The following is a 19,916-nucleotide window of genomic DNA, read 5'->3' as shown; positions in this document are numbered from 1 at the left end:
GTCACCGGTGAGTGACATGAGAGTTTGGGACCATGGTGAGTGGTGTGAGAGGTGGAGGGATTACTGGAGAGTAATTTGAGAGGTCAGGGTCTCCGGGGAGTGGTGTGAGAGGTGGAGGGGTCCCTGGTAACTGGTGTGAGAGGTTGGGGCCCCTGCTGAGTGTTGTGAGACGTCGGGACCCTGGTGAGTGATGTGAGAGGTCGGGGTCCCTGGTGAGTGGTGTGAGAGGTGGAGGGGACACTGGTGAGTGCCTCGAGAGGTCGAGGGGCCCTGATGAGTGATGTGAGAGGTGAAGGGGTCTCTGGTGGGTGGTGTGAGAGGTCGGGACCCTGTTGAGTGGTGTGAGAGATGGAGGGTCCTTGGTGAGTGGTCTGAGAGTTCGGGGTCCCTGGTGAGTGGTGTGAGAGGTGGAGGGGTCACTGGTGAGTGACGTGAGAGGTCGGGACCATGGTGAGTGGTGTGAGAGGTGGAGGGGTCACTGGTGAGTGATGTGAGAGGTTGGGGTCTCTGGAGATTGGTGTGAGTGGTAGGGGTCACTGGTGATTGGTGTGAGAGGTGGAGGGCCCCTGGTGAGTGGTGTGAGAGGTGGAGGGCCCCTGCTGAGTGATGTGAGAGGTGGAGGGGACACTGGTGAGTGCCTCGAGAGGTCGAGGGGCCCTGATGAGTGATGTGAGAGGTGAAGGGGTCCCTGGTGGGTGGTGTGAGAGGTCGGGACCCTGTTGAGTGGTGTGAGAGATGGAGGGTCCTTGGTGAGTGGTCTGAGAGTTCGGGGTCCCTGGTGAGTGGTGTGAGAGGTGGAGGGGTCACTGGTGAGTGACGTGAGAGGTCGGGACCATGGTGAGTGGTGTGAGAGGTGGAGGGGTCACTGGTGAGTGATGTGAGAGGTTGGGGTCTCTGGAGATTGGTGTGAGTGGTAGGGGTCACTGGTGATTGGTGTGAGAGGTGGAGGGCCCCTGGTGAGTGGTGTGAGAGGTGCAGGGCCCCTGCTGAGTGATGTGAGAGGTGGAGGGGTCACTGGTGAGTACTGTGAGAGGTCAGGGTCACTGGTGAGTCGTGTGAGAGGTCAGGGGCCCCTGGTGAGTGCTGTGAGAGGTTGGGGTCTCTGGTGAGTGGTGTGTGAGGTCGGGGTCCCTGGTGTGTGATGTGAGAGGTCAGGATCCCTGGTGAGTGGTGTGAGAGGTTGGGGTCTCTGGTGAGAGGTGTGAGAGGTCGGCGTCCTGGGGAGTGGTGTGAGAGGTCGGGGTCCTGGCGAGTGGTCTGAGAGGTCGGCGTCCTGGTGAGTGGTGTGAGAGGTCGTGGGACCCCGGTGAGTGGAGTGAGAGGTGGAGGGGTCACTGGTGAGTGGTGTGAGAGATGGAGGGTACCTGCTGGGTTGTCTGAGAGGTCGGGATCCCTGGTGAGTGGTGTGAGAGGTGGAGGGTCCCTGGTGAGTGGCGTGAGAGGTCGGGGTCCCTGGTGAGTGGTGTGAGAGGTGGAGGGGTCACTGGTGAGTGGTGTGAGAGGTCGGGGTCCCTGGTGAGTGGTGTGAGAGATGGAGGGGTCACTGGTGAGTGGTGTGAGAGGTCGGGGTCCCTGGTGATTGGTGTGAGAGGTCGGGACCCCTGGTGGGTGGTGTGAGAAGTCGGAATCCTGGTGAGTGGTGTGAGGGATCGGGGTCCCTGGTGAGTGGTATGAGAGATGGAGGGTACCTGCTGGGTGGTCTGAGAGTTCGGGGTCCCTGGTGAGTGGTGTGAGAGGTGGAGGGGTCACCGGTGAGTGACATGAGAGTTTGGGACCATGGTGAGTGGTGTGAGAGGTGGAGGGATTACTGGAGAGTAATTTGAGAGGTCAGGGTCTCCGGGGAGTGGTGTGAGAGGTGGAGGGGTCCCTGGTGACTGGTGTGAGAGGTTGGGGCCCCTGCTGAGTGTTGTGAGACGTCGGGACCCTGGTGAGTGATGTGAGAGGTCGGGGTCCCTGGTGAGTGGTGTGAGAGGTGGAGGGGACACTGGTGAGTGCTGTGAGAGGTCGAGGAGCCCTGATGAGTGGTGTGAGAGGTGGAGGGGTCCCTGGTGAGTTGTGTGAGAGGTTGGGACCCTGGTGAGTGGTGTCAGAGGTCGGAGTCCGGTTGAGTGGTGTGAGAGGTCGGAGTCCGGTTGAGTGGTGTGAGAGGTCAGGGGACCCCGGTGAGTGGAGTGAGAGGTGGAGGGGTCACTGGTGAGTGGTGTGAGACGTGGAGGGTGTCTTGGTGAGTGATGTGAACGGTCAGGGCCCCTGGTGAGTGGTGTGAGAGGTGGAGGGTCCCCTGGTGAGTGATGTGAGAGGTCGGGGTCCCTGGTGAGTGGTGTGAGAGGTCGGGGTCCCGGGCGAGTGCTATGAGAAGTCGGGGTCCCTGGTGAGTGGTGTGAGAGGTCGGGTCCCTGGTGAGTGGTGTGAGTGGTGGAAGGGTCACTGGTGAGTGGTGTGAGAGGTCGGGACCCCTGGTGAGTGGTGTTAGAGGTCGGAGTCCTGGTGAGTGGTGTGAGAGGTCGAGACCCTGGTGAGTGATGTGAGAGGTGGAGGGATCACTGGTGAGTGGTGTGAGAGGTCGGGACCCTGGGGAGTGGTGTGAGAGTTCGGGTCCCTGGGGAGTGGTGTGAGAGGTCAGGGTCACTGGTGAGATGCGTGAGAGGTGGAGGGTCCCTGGTGGGTGGTGTGAGAGGTCGGGACCCTGTTGAGTGGTGTGAGAGATGGAGGGTCCTTGGTGAGTGGTCTGAGAGTTCGGGGTCCCTGGTGAGTGGTGTGAGAGGTGGAGGGGTCACTGGTGAGTGACGTGAGAGGTCGGGACCCTGTTGAGTGGTGTGAGAGGTGGAGGGCCCCTGCTGAGTGATGTGAGAGGTGGAGGGGTCACTGGTGAGTACTGTGAGAGGTCGGGGTCACTGGTGAGTCGTGTCAGAGGTCAGGGGCCCCTGGTGAGTGCTGTGAGAGGTTGGGGTCTCTGGTGAGTGGTGTGTGAGGTCGGGGTCCCTGGTGTGTGATGTGAGAGGTCAGGATCCCTGGTGAGTGGTGTGAGAGGTTGGGGTCTCTGGTGAGAGGTGTGAGAGGTCGGCGTCCTGGGGAGTGGTGTGAGAGGTCGGAGTCCCGGTGAGTGGTGTGAGAGGTCGGGGTCCTGGCGAGTGGTCTGAGAGGTCGGCGTCCTGGTGAGTGGTGTGAGAGGTCGGGAGACCCCGGTGAGTGGAGTGAGAGGTGGAGGGGTCACTGGTGAGTGGTGTGAGAGATGGAGGGTACCTGCTGGGTGGTCTGAGAGGTCGGGGTCCCTGGTGAGTGGTGTGAGAGGTGGAGGGTCCCTGGTGAGTGGTGTGAGAGGTCGGGGTCCCTGGTGAGTGGTGTGACAGGTGGAGGGGTCACTGGTGAGTGGTGTGAGGGGTCGGGGTCCCTGGTGAGTGGTGTGAGAGATGGAGGGTACCTGCTGGGTGGTCTGAGAGTTCGGGGTCCCTGGTGAGTGGTGTGAGAGGTGGAGGGGTCACCGGTGAGTGACATGAGAGTTTGGGACCATGGTGAGTGGTGTGAGAGTTGGAGGGATTACTGGAGAGTAATTTGAGAGGTCAGGGTCTCCGGGGAGTGGTGTGAGAGGTGGAGGGGTCCCTGGTGACTGGTGTGAGAGGTTGGGGCCCCTGCTGAGTGTTGTGAGACGTCGGGACCCTGGTGAGTGATGTGAGAGGTCGGGGTCCCTGGTGAGTGGTGTGAGAGGTGGAGGGGACACTTCTGAGTGCTGTGAGAGGTCGAGGGGCCCTGATAAGTGGTGTGAGAGGTGGAGGGGTCCCTGGTGAGTGGTGTGAGGGGTCGGGGCCCCTGGTGAGTTGTGTGAGAGGGTGGGACCCTGGTGAGTGGTGTCAGAGGTCGGAGTCCGGTTGAGTGGTGTGAGAGGTCGGAGTCCGGTTGAGTGGTGTGAGAGGTCAGGGGACCCCGGTGAGTGGAGTGAGAGGTGGAGGGGTCACTGGTGAGTGGTGTGAGACGTGGAGGGTGTCTTGGTGAGTGATGTGAGCGGTCAGGGCCCCTGGTGAGTGGTGTGAGAGGTTGAGGGGTCACTGGTGAGTGATGTGAGAGGTCGAGGTCCCTGGTGAGTGATGTGAGAGGTGGAGGGGTCGCTGGTGAGTGGTGTGAGAGGTGGAGGGGTCACTGGTGAGTGGTGTGAGAGGTCGGGGTCACTGGTGAGTCGTGTGAGAGGTCAGGGGACCCTGGTGAGTGGTGTGAGAGGTCGGGGTCACTGGTGAGTCGTGTGAGAGGTCAGGGGACCCTGGTGAGTGCTGTGAGAGGTTGGGGTCTCTGGGGAGTGGTGTGTGAGGTCGGGGTCACTGGTGTGTGATGTGAGAGGTCAGGATCCCTGGTGAGTGGTGTGAGAGGTTGGGGTCTCTGGTGAGAGGTGTGAGAGGTCGGCGTCCTGGGGAGTGGTGTGAGAGGTCGGGGTCCTGGCGAGTGGTCTGAGAGGTTGGCGTCCTGGTGAGTGGTGTGAGAGGTCGGGGGACCCCGGTGAGTGGAGTGGTCACTGGTGAGTTGTGTGAGAGGTCAGGGTCCCTGGTGAGTGGTGTGAGAGGTCGGGGTCCCTGGTGAGTGGTGTGAGAGGTGGAGGGATCACTGGTGAGTGGTGTGAGAGGTCGGGGTCCCTGGTGATTGGTGTGAGAGGTCGGGACCCCTGGTGGGTGGTGTGAGAAGTCGGAATCCTGGTGAGTGGTGTGAGGGGTCGGGGTCCCTAGTGAGTGGTGTGAGAGATGGAGGGTACCTGCTGGGTGGTCTGAGAGTTCGGGGTCCCTGGTGAGTGGTGTGAGAGGTGGAGGGGTCACCGGTGAGTGACATGAGAGTTTGGGACCATGGTGAGTGGTGTGAGAGGTGGAGGGATTACTGGAGAGTAATTTGAGAGGTCGGGGTCTCCGGGCAGTGGTGTGAGAGGTGGAGGGGTCCCTGGTGACTGGTGTGAGAGGTTGGGGCCCGTGCTGAGTGTTGTGAGACGTCGGGACCCTGGTGAGTGATGTGAGAGGTCGGGGTCCCTGGTGAGTGGTGTGAGAGGTGGAGGGGACACTGGTGAGTGCTGTGAGAGGTCGAGGGGCCCTGATGAGTGGTGTGAGAGGTGGAGGGGTCCCTGGTGAGTGGTGTGAGGGGTCGGGGCCCCTGGTGAGTTGTGTGAGAGGTTGGGACCCTGGTGAGTGGTGTCAGAGGTCGGAGTCCGGTTGAGTGGTGTGAGAGGTCAGGGGACCCCGGTGAGTGGAGTGAGAGGTGGAGGGGTCACTGCTGAGTGGTGTGAGACGTGGAGGGTGTCTTGGTGAGTGATGTGAACGGTCAGGGCCCCTGGTGAGTGGTGTGAGAGGTGGAGGAGTCCCTGGTGAGTGTTGTGAGAGGTCGGGGTCCCTGGTGAGTGTTGTGAGAGGTGGAGGGTCCCCTGGTGAGTGATGTGAGAGGTCGGGGTCCCTGGTGAGTGGTGTGAGAGGTCGGGGTCCCGGGCGAGTGCTGTGAGAAGTCGGGGTCCCTGGTGAGTGGTGTGAGAGGTCGGGTCCCTGGTGAGTGGTGTGAGAGGTGGAAGGGTCACTGGTGAGTGGTGTGAGAGGTCGGGACCCCTGGTGAGTGGTGTTAGAGGTCGGAGTCCTGGTGAGTGGTGTGAGAGGTCGAGACCCTGGTGAGTGATGTGAGAGGTGGAGGGATCACTGGTGAGTGGTGTGAGAGGACGGGACCCTGGTGAGTGGTGTGAGAGTTCGGGTCCCTGGGGAGTGGTGTGAGAGGTCAGGGTCACTGGTGAGATGCGTGAGAGGTGTAGGGGTCCTGGTGAGTGGTGTGAGAGGTCGGGATCCCTGGTGAGTGGTGTGAGAGATCGGGGTGACTGGTGAGTGTTGTGAGAGGTTGGGGTCCTTGGAGATTGGTGTGGGAGGTCGGGGTCACTGGTGATTGGTGTGATAGGTGGAGGGCCCCTGGTGAGTGGTGTGAGAGGTGGAGGGTCCCTGGTGAGTGATGTGAGAGGTCGGGGTCCCTGGTCAGTGGTGTGAGAGATTGGGGCCCCTGGTGAGTGGTGTGAGAGGTCGGGACCGTGTTGAATGGTGTGAGAGGTGGAGGGTCCCTGGTGAGTGGTCTGAGAGTTCGGGGTCGCTGGTGAGTGGAGTGAGAGGTCGGGGTCCCTGGTGAGTGGTGTGAGAGATTGGGGCCCCTGGTGAGTGGTGTGAGAGGTCGAGACCCTGGTGAGTGGTGTGAGGGGTCGGGGTCCCTGGTGAGTGGTGTGAGGGGTCGGGGTCCCTGGTTAGTGGTGTGAGAGGTGGAGGGTCCTGGTGGGTGGTGTGAGAGGTCGGGACCCTGTTGAGTGGTGTGAGAGATGGAGGGTCCTTGGTGAGTGGTCTGAGAGTTCGGGGTCCCTGGTGAGTGGTGTGAGAGGTGGAGGGGTCACTGGTGAGTGACGTGAGAGGTCGGGACCATGGTGAGTGGTGTGAGAGGTGGAGGGGTCACTGGTGAGTGATGTGAGAGGTTGGGGTCCCTGGAGATTGGTGTGAGTGGTCAGGGTCACTGGTGATTGGTGTGAGAGGTGGAGGGCCCCTGGTGAGTGGTGTGAGAGGTGGAGGGCCCCTGCTGAGTGATGTGAGAGGTGGAGGGGTCACTGGTGAGTACTGTGAGAGGTCGGGGTCACTGGTGAGTCGTGTGAGAGGTCAGGGGCCCCTGGTGAGTGCTGTGAGAGGTTGGGGTCTCTGGTGAGTGGTGTGTGAGGTCGGGGTCACTGGTGTGTGATGTGAGAGGTCAGGATCCCTGGTGAGTGGTGTGAGAGGTTGGGGTCTCTGGTGAGAGGTGTGAGAGGCGGAGGGGTCACAGTGAGTGATGTCAGATGTCGGGGTCCCTAGTGAGTGGAGTGAGAGGTGGAGGGGTCCCTGGTGGGTGGTGTGAGTGGTCGGGACTCTGGTGAGTGGTGTGAGATGTGGAGGGTCCCTAGTGAGAGGTGTGAGGGCTCGGTGTCCATGGTGAGTGGGGTGAGAGGTGGAGGGCCCCTGGTTTGAGTGATGTGAGAGGTCGGGGTTCCTGGTGACTGGTGTGAGAGGTTGAAACCCTGTTGAGTGGTGTATGTGGTGGGAGACCCTGGTGAGTGGTGTGAGAGGTCGGAGTCCTGGCGAGTGGTGTGAGAGGTCGGGATCCCTGGTGAGTGGTGTGAGGGGTCGGGACCATGGTGAGTGTTGTGAGAGCTGGAGGGCCCCTGGTGAGTGGTGTGAGAGGTCGGGACTCCTGGTGAGTGGTGTGAGAGGTCGGAGTCCTGGTGAGAGGTGTGAGGGGTCGGGGTCCCTGGTGAGAGTTGTGAGAGGTGGAGGGTCCCTGGTGGTTGCTCTGAGAGTTCGGGGTCCCTGGTGAGTGGTGTGAGAGGTCAGGGGTCCCTGGTGAGTGATGTCAGATGTCGGGGTCGCTGGTGAGTGGTGTGAGAGGTCGGGGTCGCTGGGGAGTGGTGTGAGAGGTCAGGGTCCCTGGTGAGTGGTGTGAGAGGTCGGGACCCTGGTGAGGGATGTGAGAGGTCAGTGTCCCGGGGAGTGGTGTGAGTGGTCGGGGTCCCTGGTGAGTGATGTGAGAGGTCGGGGTCCCTGGTGAGTGGTGTGAGAGGTGGAGGGGTCACTGGTGAGTGATGTCAGATGTCGGGGTCCCTGGTGAGTGGAGTGAGAGGTGGAGGGGTCCCTGGTGAGTGGTGTGAGTGTTCGGGGCCCCTGGTGAGTGGTGTGAGAGGTGGAGGGGACACTGGTGAGTGATGAGAGAGGTCGGGGTCCCTGGTGAGTGGTGTGAGAGGTCGGGGTCCCTGGTGAGTGGTGTGAGAGGTCGAGGGGCCCTGATGAGTGGTGTGAGAGGTCAGGGGTTCCAGGTGAGTGGTGTGAGAGGTCGGGGTCCCTGGTGAGTGATGTGCGAGGTCGGGGTCCCTGGTGAGTAGTGTGAGAGGTGGAGGGGTCACTGGTGAGTGATGTGAGATGTCAGGGTCCCTGGTGAGTGGAGTGAGAGGTGGAGGGGTCACTGGTGAGTGATGTCAGATGTCGGGGTCCCTGGTGAGTGGAGTGAGAGTTCGGGGCCCCTGGTGAGTGGTGTGTGAGGTTGGGACCCTGGTGAGTGGTGTGAGAGGTCGGAGTCCGGGTGAGTGGTGTGAGAGGTCAGGGGACCCCGGTGAGTGGAGTGAGAGGTGGAGGGGTCACTGGTGAGTCGTGTGAGAGGTGGAGGGTGTCCTGGTGAGTGATGTGAAAGGTCGGGGTCCCTGTTGAGAGGTGTGAGAGGTGGAGGGGTCCCTGGTGAGTGGTGTGAGAGGTCGGGACCCTGTTGAGTGATGTGAGAGGTCAGAGTCCTGGGGATGGTATGAGGGGTCGGGACCCTGGTGAGTGGTGAGATAGGTGGAGGGTCCCTGGTGAGTGGTGTGAGAGGTTGAGGGGCCCTGATGAGTGGTGTGAGAGGTCAGGGGTCCCTGGTGAGTGGTGTGAGAGGTCGGGGTCCCTGGTGAGTGATGTGCGAGGTCGGGGTCCCTGGTGAGTGGTGTGAGAGGTGGAGGGGTCACTGGTGAGTGGTGTCAGATGTCGGGGTCGCTGGGGAGTGCTGTGAGAGGTGGAGGGGTCCCTGGTGAGTGGTGTGAAAGGTCGGGATCCCTGGTGAGTGGTGTGAGAGGTCGGGACCCTGGTGAGTGTTGTGAGAGCTGGAGGGCCCCTGGTGAGTGGTGTGAGAGGTCGGGACTCCTGGTGAGTGGTGTGAGAGGTCGGAGTCCTGGTGAGAGGTGTGAGGGGTCGGGGTCCCTGGTGAGAGGTGTGAGAGGTGGAGGGTCCCTGGTGGTTGGTCTGAGAGTTCGGGGTCCCTGGTGAGTGGTGTGAGAGGTCAGGGGTCCCTGGTGAGTGATGTCAGATGTCGGGGTCGCTGGTGAGTAGTGTGAGAGTTCGGGGTCCCTGGTGAGTGGTGTGAGAGGTCAGGGGTCCCTGGTGAGTGATGTCAGATGTCGGGGTCGCTGGTGAGTAGTGTGAGAGGTCAGGGTCGCTGGGGAATGGTGTGAGAGGTCGGGGTCACTGGTGAGTGGTGTGAGAGGTCGGGACCCTGGTGAGTGGTGTGCGAGGTCGGGGTCCCTGGTGAGTGGTGTGAGAGGTCGGGGTCCCTGGTGAGTGGTGTGAGGGGTCGGGGTCCCTGGTGAGTGATGTGAGAGGTCGGGGTCCCTGGTGAGTGGTGTGAGAGGTGGAGGGGTCACTGGTGAGTGATGTCAGATGTCGGGGTCCCTGGTGAGTGGAGTGAGAGGTGGAGAGGTCCCTGGTGAGTGGTGTGAGGGGTCGGGGCCCCTGGTGAGTGGTGTGAGAGGTTGGGATCCTGGTGAGTGGTGTGAGAGGTCGGAGTCTGGTTGAGTGGTGTGAGAGGTCAAGGGACCCCGGTGAGTGGAGTGAGAGGTGGAGGGGTCACTGGTGAGTGGAGTGAGAGGAGGAGGGGTCACTGGTGACTGGTGTGAGGGGTGGAGGGTGTCGTGGTGAGTGATGTGAACGGTCAGGGCCCCTGGTGAGTGGTGTGAGAGGTGGAGGGGTCTCTGGTGAGTAATGTGAGAGGTTGGGGTCCTGGTGAGTGGTGTGAGGGGTCAGGGGACCCCGGTGAGTGGAGTGAGAGGTGGAGGGGTCACTGGTGAGTGGTGTGAGAGGTGGAGGGTGTCCTGGTGAGTGGTGTGAGAGGTTGGGGTCCTGGTGAGTGGTGTGAGGGGTCGAAGTCTGGTGAGTGGTGTGAGAGGCGGAGGAGTCACTGGTGAGTGATGTGAACGGTCAGGGCCTCTGGTGAGTGGTGTGAGAGGTGGAGGGTCTCTGGTGAGTGGTGTGAGAGGTCGGGGTCCTGGTGAGTGGTGTGAGGGGTCGAAGTCTGGTTAGTGGTGTGAGAGGTCGAAGTCCTGGTGAGTGGTGTGAGGGGTCGGGGTCCATGGTGAGTGCTGTGAGAGGTGGAGGGTCCCTGGTGACTGGTGTGAGAGGTCGGGGTCCCTGGTGAGTGGTGTGAGGGGTCGGGGTCCATGGTGAGTGCTGTGAGAGGTGGAGGGTCCCTGGTGGGTGGTGTGAGAGGTCGGGACTCTGGTGAGTGGTGTGAGATGTGGAGGGCCCCTGGTGAGAGGTGTGAGGGCTCGGTGTCCATGGTGAGTGGTGTGAGAGGTGGAGGGCCCCTGGTGAGAGGTGTGAGGGGTCGGAGTCTAGGGTGAGTAGTGTGAGAGGTGGAGGGCCCCTCGTGAGTGGTGTGAGAGGTGGAGGGGTCACTGGTGAGTGGTGTTAGAGGTGGAGGGGTCACTGGTGAGTGGTGTGAGAGGTGGAGGGTCCCTGGTGGGTGGTGTGAGAGGTCGGAACCCTGGTGAGTGGTGTGAGTGGTGTGAGAGGTGGAGGGTCCCTGGTGACTGGTGTGAGAGGTCGCGGTCCCTCGTGAGTGGTGTGTGGGGTCGGGGTCCATGGTGAGTGCTGTGAGAGGTGGAGGGTCCCTGGTGGGTGGTGTGAGAGGTCGGGACTCTGGTGAGTGGTGTGAGATGTGGAGGGTCCCTGGTGAGAGGTGTGAGGGCTCGGTGTCCATGGTGAGTGGTGTGAGAGGTTGAGGGCCCCTGGTGAGAGGTGTGAGGGGTCGGAGTCTGGGGTGAGTAGTGTGAGAGGTGGAGGGCCCCTCGTGAGATGTGTGAGAGGTGGAGGGCCCCTGGTTTGAGTGATGTGAGAGGTCGGGGTTCCTGGTGACTGGTGTGAGAGGTGGAGGGGTGACTAGTGAGTGGTGTGAGAGGTGGAGGGTCCCTGGTGGGTGGTGTGAGAGGTCGGGACTCTGGTGAGTGGTGTGAGAGGTCGGGGTCGCTGGTGAGTGGTGTGAGAGGGCGGGGTCACTGGTGAGCGGTGTGAGAGGTTGAGGGGTCGCTGGTGAGCGATGTGAGACGTCGAGGTCCCTGGTGAGTGATGTGAGAGGTGGAGGGGTCGCTGGTGAGTGGTGTGAGAGGTTGGAGAACATGGTGAGTGGTGTGAGAGGTCGGGGTCCCTGGTGAGTGGTGTGAGAGGTGGAGAGTTCACTGGTGAGTGGTGTGAGAGGTCGGGGTCACTGGTGAGTGGTGTGAGAGGTGGAGGGCCCATGGTGAGTGGTGTGAGAGTTGGAGGGCCCCTGGTGAGTGATGTGAGAGGTCATTGACCCCTGGTGAGTGGTGTGAGAGGTCAGGGGCCCCTGGTGAGTGGTGTCAGAGGTCGGGGTCCCTGGTGAGTGCTGTGAGAGGTCGGGTCCCTGGTGAGTTGTGTCAGAGGTCGGGGTCGCTGGTGAGTGGTGTGCGAGGTGGAGGGGGCTCTGGTGAGTGGTGTGAGAGATCAGGGGGCCCTGGTGAGTGGTGTGAGAGGTGGAGGGGTCCCTGGTGAGTGGTGTGAGAGGTCGGGACCCTGGTGAGTGGTGTGAGAGGTGGAGGGGTCCCTGGTGAGTGGTGTGAGAGGTGGAGGGTCCCTGGTGAGAGGTGTGAGAGGTCGGGACCCTGGTGACTGGTGTGAGAGGTCGGGCCCCTGGTGAGTGGTGTGAGTGGCCCGGGTCCCTGGTGAGTGGTTTGACTGGTCGGGGACCCTGGTGAGTGCTGTGAGAGGTGGGGGGGTCACTGGTGAGATGAGTGAGAGGTCGGGGTCCCTGGTGAGTGGTGTGAGAGGTCGGGGGGCCCTGGTGAGTGGTGTGAGAGGTCAGGGTCCCTGGTGAGTGGTGTGAGAGGTGGAAGGGTCAGTAGTGAGTGATGTGAGAGGTCGGGGTCCCTGATCAGTGGTGTGAGAGGTGGAGGGGTCACTGGTGAGTGATGTGAGAGGTCAGGGTCCCTTGTGAGTGGTGTGAGAAGTGGAGGGGTCACTGGTGTGTAATGTGAGAGGTCGGGGTCCCTGGTCAGCGGTGCGAGAGGTGGGGGGGATCACTGGTGAGTGATGTGAGAGGTCGGGGATCTGGTGACTGGTGTGACAGGTGGAGGGTCCCCGGTGAGAGGTGTGAGAGGTCGGGGTCACTGGTGAATGGTGTGAGAGGTCGGGGTCCCTGGTGAGTGGTGTGAGAGGTCGGGTTCCTGGTGAGTGGTGTGAGAGGTGGAGGGGTCACTAGTGAGTGATGAGAGAGGTCGGGGTCCCTGGTGAGTGGTGTGAGAGGTCGGGGTCCCTGGTGAGTGGTGTGAGAGGTCGAGGGGCCCTGATGAGTGGTTTGAGAGGTCAGGGGTCCCAGGTGAGTGGTGTGAGAGGTCGGGGTCCCTGGTGAGTGATGTGCGAGGTCGGGGTCCCTGGTGAGTGGTGTGAGAGGTGGAGGGGTCACTGGTGAGTGATGTGAGATGTCAGGGTCCCTGGTGAGTGGAGTGAGAGGTGGAGGGGTCCCTGGTGAGTGGTGTGAGGGGTCGGGGCCCCTGGTGAGTGGTGTGTGAGGTTGGGACCCTGGTGAGTGGTGTGAGAGGTCGGAGTCTGGTTGAGTGGTGTGAGAGGTCAAGGGACCCCGGTGAGTGGAGTGAGAGGTGGAGGGGTCACTGGTGAGTCGTGTGAGAGGTGGAGGGTGTCCTGGTGAGTGATGTGAAAGGTCAGGGCCCCTGTTGAGAGGTGTGAGAGGTGGAGGGGTCCCTGGTGAGTGTTGTGAGAGGTCGGGGTCCCTGTTGAGAGGTGTGAGAGGTGGAGGGGTCCCTGGTGAGTGGTGTGAGAGGTCGGGACCCTGTTGAGTGATGTGAGAGGTCAGAGTCCTGGGGATGGTATGAGGGGTCGGGACCCTGGTGAGTGGTGAGATAGGTGGAGGGTCCCTGGTGAGAGGTGTGAGAGGTCGGGTTCCTGGTAAGTGGTGTGAGAGGTCGGGGTCCCTGGTTAGTGATGTGCGAGGTCGGGGTCCCTGGTGAGTGGTGTGAGAGGTGGAGGGGGCCCTGGTGAGTGGTGTGAGATGTCGGGGTCGCTGGGGAGTGGTGTGAGAGGTGGAGGGGTCACTGGTGAGTGGTGTCAGATGTCGGGGTCGCTGGGGAGTGGTGTGAGAGGTGGAGGGGTCACTGGTGAGTGGTGTCAGATGTCGGGGTCGCTGGGGAGTGGTGTGAGAGGTCGGGACTCCTGGTGAGTGGTGTGAGAGGTCGGGACCCTGGTGAGTGTTGTGAGAGCTGGAGGGCCCCTGGTGAGTGGTGTGAAAGGTCGGGATCCCTGGTGAGCGGTGTGAGAGGTCGGGACCCTGGTGAGTGTTGTGAGAGCTGGAGGGTCACTGGTGAGTGGTGTGAGAGGTCGGGACTCCTGGTGAGTGGTGTGAGAGGTCGGAGTCCTGGTGAGAGGTGTGAAGGGTCGGGGTCCCTGGTGAGAGGCGTGAGAGGTGGAGGGTCCCTGGTGGTTGGTCTGAGAGTTCGGGGTCCCTGGTGAGTGGTGTGAGAGGTCAGGGGTCCCTGGTGAGTGATGTCAGATGACAGGGTCCCTGGTGAGTGGTGTGAGAGGTCGGGGTCGCTGGCGAGTGGTGTGAGAGGTGGAGGGGTCACTGGTGAGTGGTGTGAGAGGTGGAGGGGTCACTGGTGAGTGGTGTGAGAGGTCGGGGTCCCTGGTGAGTGGCGTGAGAGGTCAGGACTCTGGTGAGTGACGTGAGAGGTCAGTGTCCCGGGGAGTGGTATGAGAGGTCGGGGTCACTGGTGAGTGGTGTGAGAGGTCGGGATGCTGGTGAGTGGTGTGAGAGGTGGAGGGACCCTGCTGAGTGGTCTGAGAGGTCGGGGTCCCTGCTGAGTGGTGTGAGAGGTGGTGGGGTTACTGGTGAGTGATGTGAGAAGTCGGGGTCCCTGGTGAGTGGTGTGAGTGGGGTCACTGGTGAGTGATGTGAGAGGTCCGGGTCCCTGGCGAGTGGTGTGAGAGGTGGAGGGGTCACTGGTGAGTGATGTGAGAGGTGGAGGGGTCACTGGTGAGTGGTGTGAGAGGTGGAGGGGTCACTGGTGAGTGGTGTGAGAGGTGGAGGGGTCACTGGTGAGTGATGTGAGAGGTCGGGGTCCCTGGTGAGTGGTGTGAGAGGTCAGGGGTCCCTGGTGAGTGATGTGAGATGTCGGGGTCCCTGGTAGGTGGTGTGAGAGGTCGGGGTCGCTGGGGAGTGGTGTGAGAGGTCGGGGTCCCTGGTGAGTGGTGTGAGAGGTCAGGACCCTGGTGAGTGATGTGAGGGGTCAGTGTCCTGGGGAGTGGTCTGAGAGGTCGAGGTCACTGGTGAGTGGTGTGAGAGGTCGGGATCCCTGGTGAGTGGTGTGAGAGGTCGGGTACCTGGTGAGTGGTGTGAGAGGTCGGGGTTCCTGGTGACTGGTGTGAGAGGTTGGGACCCTGTTGAGTGGTGTGTGTGGTCGGGGACCCTGGTGAGTGATGTGAGAGGTTAGGGTCCCTGGTGAGTCGTGTGAGAGGTCGGGGTCCCTGGTGAGTGATGTGAGAGTTTAGGGTCACTGGTGAGTGACGTGAGAGGTCCGGGTCCCTGGGGAGCAGTGTGAGAGGTCGGGGTGACTGGTGAGTTGTGTGAGAGGTTGAGACCCTGGTGAGTGGTGTGAGAGATGGAGGGTCACTGGTGAGTTGTGTGAGAGGTCGAGACCCTGGTGAGTGATGTGAGAGGTGGAGGGATCACTGGTGAGTGGTGTGAGAGGTCGGGACCCTGGTGAGTGGTGTGAGAGGTCGGGTCACTGGGGAGTGGTGTGAAAGGTCAGGGTCACTGGTGAGATTCGTGAGAGGTGGAGGGGTCACTGGTGAGAGGTGTGAGAGGTGGAGGGGCCCTTTTGAGTGGTGTGAGAGGTCGGGTCCCTGGTGAGTGATGTGAGAGGTCGGGACCCTGGTGAGTGGTGTGAGAGTTCGGGTCCCTGGGGACTGGTGTGAGAGGTCAGGGTCACTGGTGAGATGCGTGAGAGGTGGAGGGGTCCTGGTGAGTGGTGTGAGAGGTTGGGATCCCTGGTGATTGGTGTGAGAGGTGGAGGGCCCCTGGTGAGTGGTGTGAGAGGTGGAGGGCCTCTGCTGAGTGATGTGAGAGGTGGAGGGGTCACTGGTGAGTACTGTGAGAGGTCGGGGTCACTGGTGAGTCGTGTGAGAGGTCAGGAGCCCCTGGTGAGTGCTGTGAGAGGTTGGGGTCTCTGGTGAGTGGTGTGAGAGGTCGGGGTCACTGGTGAGTCGTGTGAGAGGTCAGGGGACCCTGGTGAGTGCTGTGAGAGGTCAGGGTCACTGGTGAGTCGTGTGACAGGTCAGGGGACCCTGGTGAGTGCTGTGAGAGGTTGGGGTCTCTGGTGAGTGGTGTGTGAGGTCGGGGTCACTGGTGTGTGATGTGAGAGGTCAGGATCCCTGGTGAGTGGTGTGAGAGGTTGGGGTCTCTGGTGAGAGGTGTGAGAGGTCGGCGTCCTGGGGAGTGGTGTGAGAGGTCGGAGTCCCGGTGAGTGGTGTGAGAGGTCGGGGTCCTGGCGAGTGGTCTGAGAGGTCGGCGTCCTGGGGAGTGGTGTGAGAGGTCGGAGTCCCGGTGAGTGGTGTGAGAGGTCGGGGTCCTGGCGAGTGGTCTGAGAGGTCGGCGTCCTGGTGAGTGGTGTGAGAGGTCGGGGTTCCTGGTGAGTGGTGTGAGAGGTCGGGGTCCCTGGTGAGTGGTGTGAGAGGTAGAGGGGTCACTGGTGAGTGGTGTGAGAGGTCGGGGTCCCTGGTGATTGGTGTGAGAGGTCGAGACCCCTGGTGGGTGGTGTGAGAAGTCGGAATCCTGGTGAGTGGTGTGAGGGGTCGGGGTCCCTGGTGAGTGGTGTGAGAGATGGAGGGTACCTGCTGGGTGGTCTGAGAGTTCGGGGTCCCTGGTGAGTGGTGTGAGAGGTGGAGGGGTCACCGGTGAGTGACATGAGTGTTTGGGACCATGGTGAGTGGTGTGAGAGGTGGAGGGATTACTGGAGAGTAATTTGAGAGGTCGGGGTCTCCGGGGAGTGGTGTGAGAGGTGGAGGGGTCCCTGGTGACTGGTGTGAGAGGTTGGGGCCCCTGCTGAGTGTTGTGAGACGTCGGGACTCTGGTGAGTTATGTGAGAGGTCGGGACCCTGGTGAGTGGTGTGAGAGGTGTAGGGGACACTGGTGAGTGCTGTGAGAGGTCGAGGGGCCCTGATGAGTGGTGTGAGAGGTGGAGGGGTCCCTGGTGAGTGGTGTGAGGGGTCGGGGCCCCTGGTGAGTTGTGTGAGAGGTTGGGACCCTGGTGAGTGGTGTCAGAGGTCGGAGTCCGGTTGAGTGGTGTGAGAGGTCGGAGTCCGGTTGAGTGGTGTGAGAGGTCAGGGGACCCCGGTGAGTGGAGTGAGAGGTGGAGGGGTCACCGGTGAGTGGTGTGAGACGTGGAGGGTGTCTTGGTGAGTGATGTGAACTGTCAGGGCCCCTGGTGAGTGGTGTGAGAGGTGGAGGGGTCCCTGGTGAGTGTTGTGAGAGGTCGGGGTCCCTGGTGAGTGGTGTGAGAGGTTGAGGGGTCACTGGTGAGTGATGTGAGAGGTCGAGGTCCCTGGTGAGTGATGTGAGAGGTGGAGGGGTCGCTGGTGAGTGGTGTGAGAGGTGGCGAGTTCACTGGTGAGTGGTGTGAGAGGTCAGGGTCACTGGTGAGTGGTGTGAGAGGTGGAGGGGTCACTGGTGAGTGTTGTGAGAGGTCGGGGTCCCTGGTGAGTGCTGTGAGAGGTTGAGGGGTCACTGGTGAGTGATGTAAGAGGTCGAGGTCCCTGGTGAGTGATGTGAGAGGTGGAGGGGTCACTGGTGAGTGGTGTGAGAGATCGGGGTCACTGGTGAGTGGTGTGAGAGGTGGAGGGCCCATGGTGAGTGGTGTGAGAGTTGGAGGGCCCCTGGTGAGTGATGTGAGAGGTCATTGACCCCTGGTGAGTGGTGTGAGAGGTGGAGGGTCACTGGTGAGTCGTGTGAGAGGTCAGGGGCCCCTGGTGAGTGGTGTGAGAGGTCGGGGTCTCTGGTGAGTGGTGTGTGAGGTCGAGGTCCCTGGTGAGTGATGTGAGAGGTCAGGGACCCCTGGTGAGTGATGTGAGAGGTCAGGGACCCCTGGTGAGTGATGTGAGAGGTGGAGGGCCCCTAGTGAGTCGTGTGAGAGGTCAGAGTCCTAGTGAGTGGTGTGAGAGGTCGGGGTCCCTGGTGAGTGATGTGAGAGGTCAGGCCGCTGGTGAGTGCTGTGATAGGTTGGGGTCTCTGGTGAGTGGTGTGTGAGGTCGGGGTCACTGGTGTGTGATGTGAGAGGTCAGGATCCCTGGTGAGTGGTGTGAGAGGTTGGGGTCTCTGGTGAGAGGTGTGAGAGGTCGGCGTCCTGGGGAGTGGTGTGAGAGGTCGGAGTCCCGGTGAGTGGTGTGAGAGGTCGGGGTCCTGGTGAGTGGTCTGAGAGGTCGGCGTCCTGGTGAGTGGTGTGAGAGGTCGGGGGACCCCGGTGAGTGGAGTGAGAGGTGGAGGGATTACTGGAGAGTAATTTGAGAGGTCGGGGTCTCCGGGGAGTGGTGTGAGAGGTGGAGGGGTCCCTGGTGACTGGTGTGAGAGGTTGGGGCCCCTGCTGAGTGTTGTGAGACGTCGGGACTCTGGTGAGTGATGTGAGAGGTCGGGACCCTGGTGAGTGGTGTGAGAGGTGGAGGGGACACTGGTGAGTGCTGTGAGAGGTCGAGGGGCCCTGATGAGTGGTGTGAGAGGTGGAGGGGTCCCTGGTGAGTGTTGTGAGAGGTCGGGGTCCCTGGTGAGTGGTGTGAGAGGTGGAGGGGTCACTGGTGAGTGATGTGAGAGGTCGAGGTCCCTGGTGAGTGATGTGAGAGGTGGAGGGGTCGCTGGTGAGTGGTGTGAGAGGTGGAGAGTTCACTGGTGAGTGGTGTGAGAGGTCGGGGTCACTGGTGAGTGGTGTGAGAGGTGGAGGGGTCACTGGTGAGTGTTGTGAGAGGTCGGGGTCCCTGGTGAGTGGTGTGAGAGGTTGAGGGGTCACTGGTGAGTGATGTGAGAGGTCGAGGTCCCTGGTGAGTGATGTGAGAGGTGGAGGGGTCGCTGGTGAGTGGTGTGAGAGGTGGAGGGGTCACTGGTGAGTGGTGTGAGAGGTCGGGGTCACTGGTGAGTGGTGTGAGAGGTGGAGGGTCACTGGTGAGTCGTGTGAGAGGTCAGGGGCCCCTGGTGAGTGGTGTGAGAGGTCGGGGTCTCTGGTGAGTGGTGTGTGAGGTCGAGGTCCCTGGTGAGTGATGTGAGAGGTCAGGGACCCCTGGTGAGTGATGTGAGAGGTCAGGGACCCCTGGTGAGTGATGTGAGAGGTGGAGGGCCCCTGGTGAGTGATGTGAGAGGTCAGAGTCCTAGTGAGTGGTGTGAGAGGTCGGGGTCACTGGTGAGTGATGTGAGAGGTCAGGCCGCTGGTGAGTGCTGTGAGAGGTTGGGGTCTCTGGTGAGTGGTGTGTGAGGTCGGGGTCACTGGTGTGTGATGTGAGAGGTCAGGATCCCTGGTGAGTGGTGTGAGAGGTTGGGGTCTCTGGTGAGAGGTGTGAGAGGTCGGCGTCCTGGGGAGTGGTGTGAGAGGTCGGAGTCCCGGTGAGTGGTGTGAGAGGTCGGGGTCCTGGCGAGTGGTCTGAGAGGTCGGGGGACCCCGGTGAGTGGAGTGAGAGGTGGAGGGGTCACTGGTGAGTGGTCTGAGAGTTCGGGGTCGCTGGTGAGTGGTGTGAGAGGTCGGGGTCCCTGGTGAGTGGTGTGACAGGTCGGGGGACCCTGGTGAGTGATGTGAGAGGTGGAGGGGTCACTGGTGAGTTGTGTGAGAGGTCGGGGTCCTTGGTGAGTGGTGTGAGAGGTCGGGGTCCCTGGTGAGTGGTGTGAGAGGTGGAGGGGTCACTGGTGAGTGGTGTGAGAGGTCGGGGTCCCTGGTGAGTGGTGTGAGAGGTGGAGGGGTCACTGGTGAGTGGTGTGAGAGGTCGGGGTCCCTGGTGAGTGGTGTGAGAAGTGGAGGGGTCACTGGTGAGTGGTGTGAGAGGTCGGGGTCCCTGGTGATTGGTGTGTGAGGTCGGGACCCCTGGTGGGTGGTGTGAGAGGTCGGGGGACCCCGGTGAGTGGAGTGAGAGGTGGAGGGGTCACTGGTGAGTTGTGTGAGAGGTCGGGGTCCCTGGTGAGTGGTGTGAGAGATCAGGGTCCCTGGTGAGTGGTGTGAGAGGTGGAGGGGTCACTGGTGAGTGGTGTGAGAGGTCGGGGTCCCTGGTGAGTGATGTGAGAGGTGGAGGGGTCACTGGTGAGTTGTGTGAGAGGTGGAGGGGTCACTGGTGAGTGGTGTGAGAGGTCGGGGTCCCTGGTGAGTGGTGTGAGAGATGGAGGGTACCTGCTGGGTGGTCTGAGAGTTCGGGGTCCCTGGTGAGTGATGTGAGAGGTGGAGGGATTACTGGAGAGTAATTTCAGAGGTCAGGGTCTCCGGGGAGTGGTGTGAGAGGTGGAGGGGTCCCTGGTGACTGGTGTGAGAGGTTGGGGCCCCTGCTGAGTGTTGTGAGACGTCGGGACCCTGGTGAGTGATGTGAGAGGTCGGGGTCCCTGGTGAGTGGTGTGAGAGGTGGAGGGGTCCCTGGTGAGTGGTGTGAGGGGTCGGGGCCCCTGGTGAGTTGTGTGAGAGGTTGGGACCCTGGTGAGTGGTGTCAGATGTCGGAGTCCGGTTGAGTGGTGTGAGAGGTCAGAGTCCGGTTGAGTGGTGTGAGAGGTCAGGGGACCCCGGTGAGTGGAGTGAGAGGTGGAGGGGTCACTGGTGAGTGGTGTGAGACGTGGAGGGTGTCTTGGTGAGTGATGTGAACGGTCAGGGCCCCTGGTGAGTGGTGTGAGAGGTGGAGGAGTCCCTGGTGAGTGTTGTGAGAGGCCGGGGTCCCTGGTGAGTGATGTGAGAGGTGGAGGGGTCGCTGGTGAGTGGTGTGAGAGGTGGAGGGGTCACTGGTGAGTGGTGTGAGAGGTCGGGGTCACTGGTGAGTGGTGTGAGAGGTGGAGGGCCCATGGTGAGTGATGTGAGAGGTCAGGGTCCCTGGTGAGTGGTGTGAGAGATCAGGGAACCTGGTGAGTGGTGTGAGAGGTGGAGG

At 61.7% G+C, this 19,916-nt stretch overlaps 1 protein-coding gene across 1 annotated transcript in view; it reads right to left on the bottom strand.

The window, feature by feature from the left end:
• Nucleotides 1-8,828: 8,828 nt before the first annotated feature.
• The window catches only part of LOC140192050 (papilin-like), an 89,474-nt gene continuing 78,386 nt past the window's right edge, over nt 8,829-19,916 (bottom strand). The window contains exon 6 of the mRNA XM_072249914.1: nt 8,829-8,873. Within this exon, the coding sequence (XP_072106015.1) occupies nt 8,829-8,873 (45 nt within the window). The remainder of the gene's footprint in view (nt 8,874-19,916) is intronic.

The sequence above is a fragment of the Mobula birostris genome, chromosome 1 (genome assembly GCF_030028105.1).
Source record: "Mobula birostris isolate sMobBir1 chromosome 1, sMobBir1.hap1, whole genome shotgun sequence".
In the NCBI taxonomy this organism is placed as follows: domain Eukaryota; kingdom Metazoa; phylum Chordata; class Chondrichthyes; order Myliobatiformes; family Myliobatidae; genus Mobula; species Mobula birostris.
This window is presented reverse-complemented; position numbering and strand designations above follow the sequence as displayed.